Source organism: Cyanistes caeruleus, chromosome Z (assembly GCF_971803275.1).
Source record: "Cyanistes caeruleus chromosome Z, bCyaCae1.hap1.1, whole genome shotgun sequence".
Taxonomy (NCBI): Eukaryota; Metazoa; Chordata; class Aves; order Passeriformes; family Paridae; genus Cyanistes; species Cyanistes caeruleus.
The window spans coordinates 26,528,584-26,541,002 of record NC_141732.1 but is presented as its reverse complement, the minus strand read 5'-3'; the positions used below and the strand labels follow the sequence as shown (position 1 = coordinate 26,541,002).

The window sequence follows — 12,419 nt, the reverse complement described above, 5'->3', positions numbered from 1 at the left end:
TCATGGCACTTTACAAGACCTCAGAACTATATCCAGAATAAACTCTTTTGGCTTCATACACTGAGGAGGATTTGAAAGAGGTTCCTAAAAGAAAGCACTGATTTAAAGTACTACACTGTAGAGCTGCTAAAGGTATGATACAGCTGGAAAAAGGAAAGTAGAGGCCAGTGTGCAGGAAGGACTGTGAAAGAAGTACAGAAGTTCTGTCCTGTGTTTGAGAGCGACGAATAAAATTGCATTGAAAAGTGGATGAAAAAATCTGTGGGAGCACTAAACTGGCCTCTGCCAACCTCATTTCTATCTCTTATTAAAGGCATTTTCTTTTCATATCAAAAGTTTAACTCTCTTGAACCCCAGTTCACTGGACTTCAAAGCATTTCTTATGGCCATGACAAACAGGGATGAACAGAGCCATGCCTAAGTCTGTGTGGGTATCAGATACAACCAAACACACATGATTCAGCACAGGAAGAGAAATACCAGTTGCAGTTGCAGATGCTGACTTTGGAAGAAACAGTTAGGCCCTGTCTATTAATGCATGCCTTCCTGTCTGGTGTCACTGCCCAGATTTAAGGTGTTTTTTAAACAACGGGATGGCCTACATGGCACCAAACACATTGGCATCAGATGGGATTCCTTTTCCAAAACCTTTCTCAAAGGACCCAGACAAGCTCCAGAAGTGGGTCATGAGAACCTCATGAGATCTAACATGAGCAAGTGGAAGGTGCTACACCCATGTCAGGACAACACAGACTGGGAGGGTACAGACTGGGCAAAGAAGTCTTTGAGAGCCATGGGTTTGGGGACTTGGTGGCTGAGATGCCAGACATGACCCAGCCATGAGCACTCACAGCCCAGAAAGCCAAACATGGCCTGGGCTGCATCCAAAGCAGTGTGGGCAGCAGGGGACAGAGGGAATTCTGCCTCTCTGGTGAGACCCTGTGTGAAATGCTGTGTCCAGCCCTGAGGTCCTCAGCACAGGAAGGATGGGAATCTGTTGAAACACATCCAGAATAGGTCATTAAGCTCATTAGAGGGCCGGAGCACCTCTCCTGTAAGAAAAGGCTGCAAGAGTTGTCACCTGTCAGCCTGGAAAAGAGAAGGCTTTGAGATGACTTAATTGTGGCCTTCCATTTCCTGAAGGGACACTACAGGAAAGATGGAGAGAGACTTTTTTACCTGTGTGCAGTGACAGGACAAGGGGAATGGCTTCCAACTGAAAGAGGGCAGGTTTAGATTACGTATCAGGAAGAAATTCTTTACTGTGAGGGTGGTGAGGCATTGGAACAGATTGTCCAGAATCCCCATCCCCAGAAGCATCCAAGGCCAGGCTGAATGAGGCCCTGAGCAATCTGCTCTAGTGGAAGGTGTCCCTGCCTGTGGCAAGATGATAAGAGCTAAATGATCTTAAGCGCCCTTTCCAGCCTGAACCTTTCTGTGATACCAAAGAACAGCACATTCTGCATCACACTTAATTAGGGCTATTCTGCCCTTCTCTACCTCATGACAATTCTTCAGCTAGAGAAGTTTTCCTTTGTCATTAAAAGACCAGAGAAGGAGGAGACTGCACTGAGATAAGCTACAATTTCTATGTCAGTTTCTTCACTGCTGTGAGAATTGAAGTTTTAGGTATCATTTCAGTATGTTTCTTATGCACATTTCTTAAAAGTTCTGCAAACATTTCAGTATCAACAATACCAAATTCCATGCGTTCCAGACATTCTGTAACTATGCAGTTAACATTATTTAAATAAAAAATACTTTATTAAAGTATTTTTATTATTATTTATATTTTAATATAAATAATAAAAATATTTGTATATATTAATAAATATATGTTACATTAAATATATAGTTATTAAAAAAAGACACAAGATCATTTATTGCTTAATTAAAAACATTTCACATACACATTCTTAACTGACCTTGGAGGGATTGAATGGCATCCCTAAATATGAAGAACCTCTGAATCCACAGCGATTCATGTTTGATCCTGGAAAAGATTAAAACAATACTCAACTAATTTGTTTCATTGAAACATTCATTATAAACCATAATTCTCTAATGAGATCAAGACCCGTTAGTTCAAGACCATTCACAGCCTTAATGAAGTGTGCATGTGCCTCTCAGTTCCCAACCTCAGTTTGTTATCTGATTAACAAAAAAATAATGAAAACCACAAGCAAACTTAACTTACTTACTGCTGCAGTGACAAAACACAAAGAATCAAGGTTTTTTGGGTTTTTTTTTTTTTTTATTTGGTGGAAATACAGTCTGTATCACCACAGATTTGTCTTCCATGCTCACAAGAAAAAAAGGGAAAAGGGCTGCTCCCCTGGGAAAATGGCCAGAGTTAACACGGGTTTTTTTATTCCTCTCTGGATTCCTGCCTGGCAATACCGTCTGTTCCCAAGCAGAACTGTTTCAAGATACTTCGCAACATGTTCAAGGACAAACAATTCGCAGTTTTTAAGCACATTGTAGCTACCACACATTTCTGTCAGTGATACAGAGTAATTAGTTTTAAACATGTCACAATACCTGAGCATGTAGCACATAGAAGTGTGAACCACACACAGTCAAGAGTCAAGTACAGCTTTGCAGAGCTCAAACTTGCTTTTGCTGGCAAAACCTCAGTTTACTGCTCAGTGTCTGAAACTAAAAGCCTAATGAATGCCACAAAGAGCAGCTGAGTGTTCTTAAATTTTCTCCACCTCTTTTAATTTATTCAGTCTTTAAGTTAAAAATCCCAATGAATATTAGGGAAAATTGCACCAGAATAAATAAAAATTAATAGTTATAAAGCTGAAAGCTCTAAGTAACATCACAACATGTAATGTGGCCTACAAGCTCTGGTGTAATTTAGCAGCATATTACCTTCTCACTCTAAATACACTCTGTATATATGCAAAAATTAAACTAAGAAAGGTTTTATTAGCTTAAGAATTTTGACTAGGCAAGTTTCTCTGCAAGACAAGTCTTTGGATTTCACTGAAATGGAGCGAAACACCTGCAATTTTCCACTTTCTCCACAGTTCAGTCAAAAGTACTTTTTAATGATTCTACACAAAAGCAGCTTCAGCCTATTTAAAAGCTGGTGTGCCATAGTCGGATCCACACAGAGGAAACAGAATAAAAAAAAATAATAACTGTTTTATTTTATTATAATATAAACATTCTCAGCAGAGAACATTTGTATGTTCACTTGCACAGTCAAAATCTTTCATTTCATGTTGCCTCAGCCTCTATAAAGCACAAAAATTACATGAGCCTTAAAGACTAATCTAAGATCCTGAAGAATACTGCCCCAAAAAGCATCACAATTTCAAAATGACACAATGTGAACAAATTAGTAAGGGAAGGCCTAGAATTCCTGCCTGGTAAATCCCAGATTTCCCAGGTGACTTCATGGAAAAAAAAAACAAAATCACTGTTCACGTTCCAGGAAAAATGAATCTGTGTCTCAAGTGCTTAAGCAAACTAGAACAGTCTGAAATGACACTAGTGTGGAAACCCTCCATCCAGAAAAGAGTTATTACACTTCTAACACAGTTATTCTGGCCTGCTGCAAAGGAAACATGTTAGAATTAAGACAGCTCTGCACTTGAAAAGAACTCGGTTGACACTTGCTAGATGGAAGGATTCATCTCAGAAATAGTGATCCTCATTACTGGCCTTCTGGAGTGGAATTTATAATTCCTTATAGGGGTAGAAATGGCAACATGAAACTCAAGTTTGTATGCTGTTAGTGCATCACTTTGATCACCTTCCGAATTCACAGATGCTATACAGACAGATTAAAAACAAAGTACATGAAAGTACATCAATGAACATCTTTGGATATTCAATTTTCATGCAGTATTTTAAAACCTTTCTTGCACTACTAAACTTCTACCAACTAGAAAACAGCATTTGCAATTTTAAAATTGGATTTAAAGTTGGGTTTCTAACAGTATTGCTATGAATTTAAAATCTATCTTGACATTTTTTGTCAGTACTTCTCATTTCCCACTCTAAACTTCACACACTGGCTCCTAGAAAAAAACAGAAGACCACCAGCCTACCCTTTAGGGAAAACTTTAGGGCAAACTTTTCAGGGAATTTTATCCTGTCCTCAAATGCATTAATTTGCAATAGATGCTTCCTAGACCTTGGTATTACAAGTGAGTTGCTAAATCTCTAGTCACAATACAAAGTATTGAAGTAAAAAATAGAATTCTGACTTGATAAAGGAAGCATTAAAACAGGAAGTAAAAAAAGCTTGTTTTAACCACATGACTCTAGAATACTGATGCAGTGTCTCAAAATGTTTTTTTAGCACCCTGTGAACATACAAATGAGAACCAAAGGTGAGTTACAGGAAATTACTGTCTTTCAGTTTATGAAAGAAACTTTACAATGTGAAATTTCATCTTCTGTAAAATTGGCTTTACTATTTTATTGAAATGTACTTGTACTTTTTGTTTTATGTAATAGCTTAGTATTGCTAATCAAACTCTTCATTTTCCTGAACCAAAAATGGGCTGTGAGAACCAGAAATGGAATTAAAAATTAAAAGACCCAAATTAAGAAGATGTGATTACAGCTTATGTCCCTTGGGAAAAAACTGCTGGAGCGGTCAGTTCAGCTCCAGCAGTTTAGTGTGCATCAGTTCAACTGCAGCTGTGAAACGCTACCACCTGGTGTTCACTTCCACCATTAACCTTACCTAGCCACTCTGTGCAGGAGCTCAACATCGAGCAAAAACTTACAAATATTTCATAAACTGCTGTGTAACTATTTGTGGTGGTTTGAAACCTGAAAAAACACACCTGGAAAAACTTTTCACATTTGACAACTAAAGAATATCGACTCTCTTCCAAAACCAAAAGACATCATGCTTAAATCAAAAGCTGAAACTTTCCTGTGATGTTACTTGTGTGTCCTGTGTCCTTAAGACATGTAGAAGAGCTTCGAGTGATGACCACAGACAACTTATCCTAAAAGCTCTTTTTTCACAGACAGGGTATTTTAGTTATTTTTATTTTATGATATCTCTTGCATAGAAGGATTGATAAACTTTTAACACCACTTCTTCACATTCAGATTATCCATGCATTCCTCTGGTTGCAAGGCTTGTCTCCTTTTGCTAAGTACTGGAGTTTCCATACATTACTAAAATTTTATAATATATTAAGAAAATAGCTTTAGCATAGGCTGAGTCAGTCAGTACATCCAGATAAAAGTAAGCATAAGCTCTTCTCACTGAACTAGAGCTTGTAATTGTTCCCATAAATCAAAGTACTAGAGGATGTCACTAAATGCAAAGTTGCATTCTCTAAAATGGAAGTCCATTACACATCCAGGTAAGTACTTAAAATGCAACCATAAGAGAAAGTTATGCTTGAGGAAAATTTGTGTTTTTGCTCAAGAAACTCATGATCAGAAAGCTCACATGTATCAATGATTTCAAAAGAGTCAATGTTGTTTTATACATTTTTTTTCAGTACTGCTACATAAGAAGAAATTACTATAATTCCATTAATACAAGTCTAAATTTAGGCCTTGAAGTGAATTTTAGATCTATCATGCAGCATACTGGTTTTCAGTCTCCATGGGTCCTGGGGATTCAGACCTACAAATAAAAGGTTTCAGCGTTCCTTTAGGTTCCATTCCTTAGTACAGCAAAGCTAGTGAAGCATCCAGCTGTCAAAAAGTACAACTCTCCTCCCTCTCCCTTAGTGGGCTGGCACTCCCAGTCAATACAGTTCACCAATGCAACACAAAGCTAACCTTCTGTTAGATAAATAAATGTGTGTTTTTCTGCCACTTCAGCAAGCTCTCAAGCAGGGTCAAACAAATGCCACTGTTCCTATGGGGAAGGATGGTAGATGAATATGGCCAAGCAGTGTGCTTCCACTGCTTGAGTACAAAGCTCTGGATTCAGTCTCTTTTGAAAGTGCTGAACTGGCTCTGAATGTGACTTTCAAGAAACTGGAATACATCTTTCTTAAATTCCTATGAGTTGCACTTTTGGTAGTTAAAACGAATTTGAAATTCTGTCAAGGAGCTGCACTATGAGAGGAAAAACAGAAAAGCACTAACATGATAAGGATCTTAAGAACAAGCAACGAGTTAAGAGGGTGTTTCATCAACCCTTTCCAAATTTCACTAACACTTCAAAAACTAATGTCTTAACCTAAAAATGTGTAATTTCTGGTTAGGCTTGTAAAAGAATATTACCTTTCTCAAAATGAAAAAAGAAAAAAGTACTTTTTAAGATTTCAACTTCTTTCTAGGAGAAAATATAGTTAGGTATTCTGGCAGCAAATGCACATAGAAAACAAAAACACATAGTAGATATCCATATAAGCAAAGCATTCACTAAAAGGGAAGGAAAGGTAACAATGGACAAATCTATGCAAGATAAAGCCAAACTATTTAGCATGAGTTAACGAAGACAGGGGCCCTTAAAACAAGCAGAAGGCAGCAGTAAGTGGAAGCATTCAGCTAAGAATGTGTTTCTGTGTGAAGGTCAGTTTGCACAAGTGACACGCCATTCCCTCCAAATTAGAACTGGTATTGAGCCAGTCTCTGGAAGACTTGAAGTAAAATTATGGTACCTAGAGGACATTATTTGTTTGAATCACAGGTACAATAAACTCACAGAAGAATACAGTCTATCCCGGCAGATCCTAATCTTCAGCTTCCTCAGTACATTTTGATTAGGCTGACAGAGCTATGTTTGCTTTCTTACTCAGTAGATCAAGATCTCACTACTAGTGAGCTTTAGTTTCACATAAAATTTCAAAGGCTATAAACATCTGAAGTGAAGGCATCATTAGCCATCAGATATATGTATATATACAGTAAATAGAGTCAGTTAGAACTATCACAGGGTACTGTGAGACTTTATCTAAGAAGTGCTCTAAACCACCAAATTCTGAATTTTCTAGCAGGTTTTCTAACACTCTCCTGCTGTGAGTTGACTCCAACCAGCAGCTGAAAAGAGCAAGAAAACAGAGAGGTGAAGAGAAGACTCACAGAGTGAGACAGAGACAGTTTGATAGGTGAAGCAGAAATTGTGGGCACACAGCAAAGCAAATGATTAATTTACTACTTTCTATCAGCTATGCAGGTGTATAGTCACTTCCTGGAAAGCAGGGCCTCAAAAAGTGTAAGGGTTACTCAGGATGACAAATGCCAGAACCACAAATATTGCTCCCTTTCTCCTTCTTTTCCCAAGCTTTTATTGCTGAAAATGATGTCAGATAGTGTGGAGTGTCCCTCTGGTCAGTCCTGAGGTCAGCCTGGATCAGCTGTCCTGGCTGTGTCCCCTGCCATGGGAAAAGGAGTGCAGAGGAGGCAAAAAGAGCCAGCCTTGACTGGCACTTCTCAGCAATAGCTGAAAGACTAGAACACTCTTTTAGTACCAGCAGATTAACAGAGCAGATTAGAGACCCCTATGAAAAAAAATAATTCTAGCTAGTACACCTACTGTAACAGTTATTGATAAAAATAAACAGATACTAAGTTTGCAGAGCACCAACTGCTCTGTCCCCCATCTACTGGAAAAAAGACTGTAAGGTAGCAGTAGTTCTCAAAACAATTTGAATTCAGTATCTTAAAAGAAATGCTTTAAATAAAAATCAAGTTAAGAGCTGTGTATAAAGGAACCTTTGGAGGGACAAATGTGAAAAGCAGAGAAATTTCTTTTTCTAATAAGAATTACCAGAATTCTCTTTTTGGCTGATACCGAATTTTAGAAATTCAACCCCTGATACAATCAAGAACAAATCCCAAGATTCTGTAAAAACATATTCCTGTATAAAATGTAGCTTTAAAATTGGTTTTCAGTCCCATAGCCAAATTTGGTGAAGACTTTTATCTAATACAATGCAGTTCCCTTAGATTGGTGGAATTCATCATTATAAAACAGTACTTTAATTTAAATTTTTAAAAACCAATACCCCACAGAAAGAGATTTATCAGAATGCATGAAAAAAATGCTGCAATAGGATGTTTTCTTAAAAGTAAAATGTTGTGCTTTCTTGGTTTTGTTTTTTTTTTTTAACCCAGATAGATTCCAATCTATCAAGCTAGCAATCTCCTCTTTAACTAGAGATGCACAAGTACTTCTGAAACCAAAAATTTCAGTGCTGTAGCCTACCACAGTTTAGTTACTTCTTCAAAGAGGCCAAAAGAGGGAGCAGGAGCTCTGCTTCTGGAAGGCTGCCAATTAACAAACACTGCACCCACCCAGGATTAAAAAAGAGAACCAATACGTTTTACTGGAAGTAGACATTACTGGAGTGTAGGTGTTTCCTTCCTCACATTTGGTCATTCAATATCCAACCTGCTGGTATAAGCATCATTTACATTTTGCACTTTCTATTGTCCAAAATTAAAAAAATTAAACACAAATAACACTGAAGTTTTAGTGGTCAAATGACCAAATAAGAGCAGGGAAATTACCAAAAGCGTAAGAAGAACAAGAGTTATTACAGAATGATACAAAAATACAGCAGTGAGGGAAAAGTTTGTTCTTCTAGTGAAAAGCAGAGATATATTACTTTGCACAGAGTGCACTGCCAAGAGTCCCCTCCCCAAAACTCCCCTCAGTTTTGTGAGGGGATGATAGCTAGAAAAAGAAGGAGCACATCTCTGCTGAACTGTCAGCCCCCACATGTACATGCTGCGATTTTTACTGCCCTCCCTAGGAGGCTCTCGCAATGACAATATTCTAAACACTGGCCAGGTAGAACCCCCAGAGAATTACTGTATACTGTGTCAAGGACAAACAAACAGAAATGTCCGTTCTAATCTCTCCTCTTGCAAACTTTCCTGTTCTTCTGGAATTAAGTCATGAAGACTGGGATAAAAGTCAAAAAGTGAGCAACTCCTAGAAACAAAGCATGCACACCATGGCAAGATTTCTTAACAGTAAGGCACAGGAACCTTCTAATCATTAAAAAACTTTGTAGGAATATTCATGTAATTCAAACTCCTAATTTTCAGGAATCAATCCTGGAATACAATACAAGAAAAAATAAATCTATCAGAACTAGTTCCTGTGGAGGATCTGATGGTTTCTAAATCTCCAGAGTAAGAAAAAAGAGGTTTTTTATTACTGTAAAAATAAAGCATCAGCAGTACTGACTTCCATATGCTTATTTCATAAAACTGATTTGAGACCTAATTTGTTGTATATAATTACAATAGACAATAGAAGGAAACATACCATTTTCTTTCCACATCCATCCAAAGTACATGTTCATGATTTTACTGACAGGCTAATGGAATTGCCTTTTCGCTAGACACCACCAGCCTAGACCTATGCCCACAGCAGCATTTAACATGCCAGCACCTTCTGTCATAGAGCAGCAGTGCCTCACCTACGTCTCCCTCCCTCCTTCCCATCCATTCTAGTGCTACCAGCCAGTCACCTGGGCTGCCACAAAAAAAACCTGCCAACACCAAATAACCTGCAAGAACAGCACCTCCCTAACTTCTGTCAAATTCTGAAAGGGACATTTCCCGTGAGTTCCCTTGCCACCTTTTCTGCTACACACCTTCTAATCTGAGGACAGCTGGGATTCAGCAGCAGTATTATTCCTTCTCAAAACCTTGTTTAAATTCAACCTTCAAAGAGCTAAGGAACATCAGTCAGGGACTGTGTTTAACCTTTTTGCTTCTTACCCTTACACCTCCAATTCTCCAAAAGCTGTTGTAAATAACCACACCTGTGATCACAGCTCCTGGCATTGGAGTGGAAGTCAATATAATCACTATTAGACTTGTAATACTTTCACAACATATGCATTTATTTTAGAACCAGGTGAAACATCCTTCTGAAATGCCTAAAGGTGCAACTTTATCATGCTATTTTATACTTATACTGGCTTATCTTCAAATTAATTTCTGCTTTTTCTAGCTTTATCATTTATGAGAGATCTATATCCAAGATTTGCTCAACATCACTACCTGAAATTATCAGGACTGCACTTCAGGAAGGTCAACCTTGTATTTTATAAAAACAAGAGCCATTCGCTATTCCCCAAGTAAAAAGCAAAAGTAAAAATGTTAATATCAATAAAAAAAACTAAAAACTCACTCACTGTCTTCTGTGGGAAGGACCTGAAGGGAATAAATCCATTCTATTATATCATCTTTGTTCACCACATCTAAGGAATCCAACATATCCAGACCAGAGAGTGCGAAAAATGCAATTGTCAACCTAAAAGAAAAAGATAAGACTTACACTTCCCACCATAAATATCATGGGGAAATTAACAAACGGTTGCAGCAACAGATACATCTATGAATTCTCAGTCTTTGACAGTGGTGCAACACAGAGCCTAGCTTAGAATACATAAAAGTCATCTACTCGACAAAATAATGTTCTTTGTACTGAAAACATTTCTCTGCCTCAACAAGGTTTTTCATATAAGCTGCCCCTCCTTTTAAACAATAATGATATTCAATCAGACCTAAGGGCCTGTTCACCTGAAAGAAAACCCCAACAAAACAACCCACTACAAAGTAAACTAGGTTATAGTATTAACATATGGAGCACTAGTTCTCCATGAAGAATTCTTACATGAACAATCCCCTAAACATTAGGTACACATGCAAGCTAACCCTTAATTATAGTAATCTACCTCTCATTGTATCCCAAACTCAATTTCAGATGCTTAGATGTCAATGTCAAACAGCAAAGCCTACTTTGTAAGCAAACAATGCATAAATAGGTACATGGGGTGAATTAACATTTAGAGGTACTTATTTCTAGTCCTTGGGTGTAAAGCAGCCTAGCTGACTACCTTACTTAAACATCTAAAACTAAGCATGTGATATTCAAACATCCAACAGAGCAGTGGAGTAGTTAGCATGCTGAATGTCCTTCTTTCTTACAACTTGTTTCCTTGCACGAATGACAGCTATCATACCTGCTAGCTAACACCTTCTTTGCTGGGTTTAGCTCAAACCATTGCAGCTACCCACAGCATGGCCACTCCAAACAGTGCATTATTCACTCTGACAGAGCACCAAAACAACAGCACTGGGTTAGGAATTTGGTAGAACTTGCTGTGAGAGAAAATGCTCATGTAATGGTACCTTGGATGTTCTGACTCAGACTAAAATTAGCTGAATGTATATTTCACCGCCCACACTTGTCTGCTGATCCTTCTAGAAATTCTTGTTCTCCTTATACCAGATAAGATGATGGACTGTGAAACAACTGTTACACATGCAGAAACTACAATTCAGCATACTAAGGAAAACCAACCGTTAATACCAACTTTCCTTACAAGTTTTAATTCCTATTTACCTCACAAACTGGTCAGCCACCTTGGCCACCAGTAGTTGGTGCCTCTAAAGAGACAGATGCGAACAGCAGCCTCTACAGCCACTTAATTTCTGCATGAGGTTCTGCATCAGAACCACAAACAGTAAGACCATGGAAAAAATGGTGATGTGAGCCCAAAGCACACATCCAAAAGAATTATTCTAATTAAAACACAGCAGCCAAATGACAATGCAGCAGATGCTCATGTCAGTACAACGGCACAACCTCCTAGGGTGACATGCCTACCAGTGGGCTATATATCTTTATTGTTATTATTTCAAATAAATTTTTTGAGTAGAGAAAGCAAAAAAAAAAAGTATGTTGCACACAAAATTATTTCTATGTAGAACAAGAGTACATTTTAACTCTTCTGATGACTAAGAAATTGTCTTTCAAAGTGCAAAATTAACACTTCAAGGCTTATATCAACTTTTACCATTGATCAGATCTCTGTTTAAACCCAAATCTGACCCTGCATAATAAATAACTAATTTTAAAAAATCACTACTTTTATTAAAAAAACCCAAGGAATTACTGTTCACCTACAATAAACTATTTCTTTGAAACATTGCCTGTATGTTCTGATTTTCACAGACACTGACAATTTAATTTACTAGACCTATTAAGAATACATTTTCACTCTATTTTACCCAGCTAAGTTGCTTCCAATCAGGCACAAGCAACATGCCAACATCAGCCAGCACTAGAAATTGCTGCAAAGTAGATATAAAATCACAAGGCATACAACACAGACAGCAAATCTCATCCACACGTAATACACCTCATACCCATAAAAATGGGTATGTCATATGTATGAATTTAAAAAGTGGTTTTACATATAGTTAGGGTTCCGTTCATTTATTCAGAGTTGACTATCTCCAGCATTACTAAAGAACAGCCTGTAGTGTGATGGAATTTATTTACAGTGGGCCAGAGTGGCACCACTGGCCAAACACGGGCTGCAACACAGCTGTTTAGGCACCGCATCTTTACTCCATATGCTATCCTCCCTCATAGAAAATTAACAGATATATGTCCTAGCAAAAACAACTCTTGGCAGCACCTCAGGTGACAAGACACATGCCAAGAA

The 12,419-nt window shown here is 37.9% G+C and overlaps 1 protein-coding gene across 1 annotated transcript in view; it reads right to left on the bottom strand.

The window, feature by feature from the left end:
* PGGT1B (protein geranylgeranyltransferase type I subunit beta) overlaps nucleotides 1-12,419 on the bottom strand; it is a 32,882-nt gene that overhangs the window by 17,532 nt on the left and 2,931 nt on the right. The window contains 2 exon segments of the mRNA XM_086869362.1: nucleotides 1,926-1,993; nucleotides 10,098-10,216. Of these exon segments, the coding sequence (XP_086725488.1) occupies nucleotides 1,926-1,993; nucleotides 10,098-10,216 (187 nt within the window).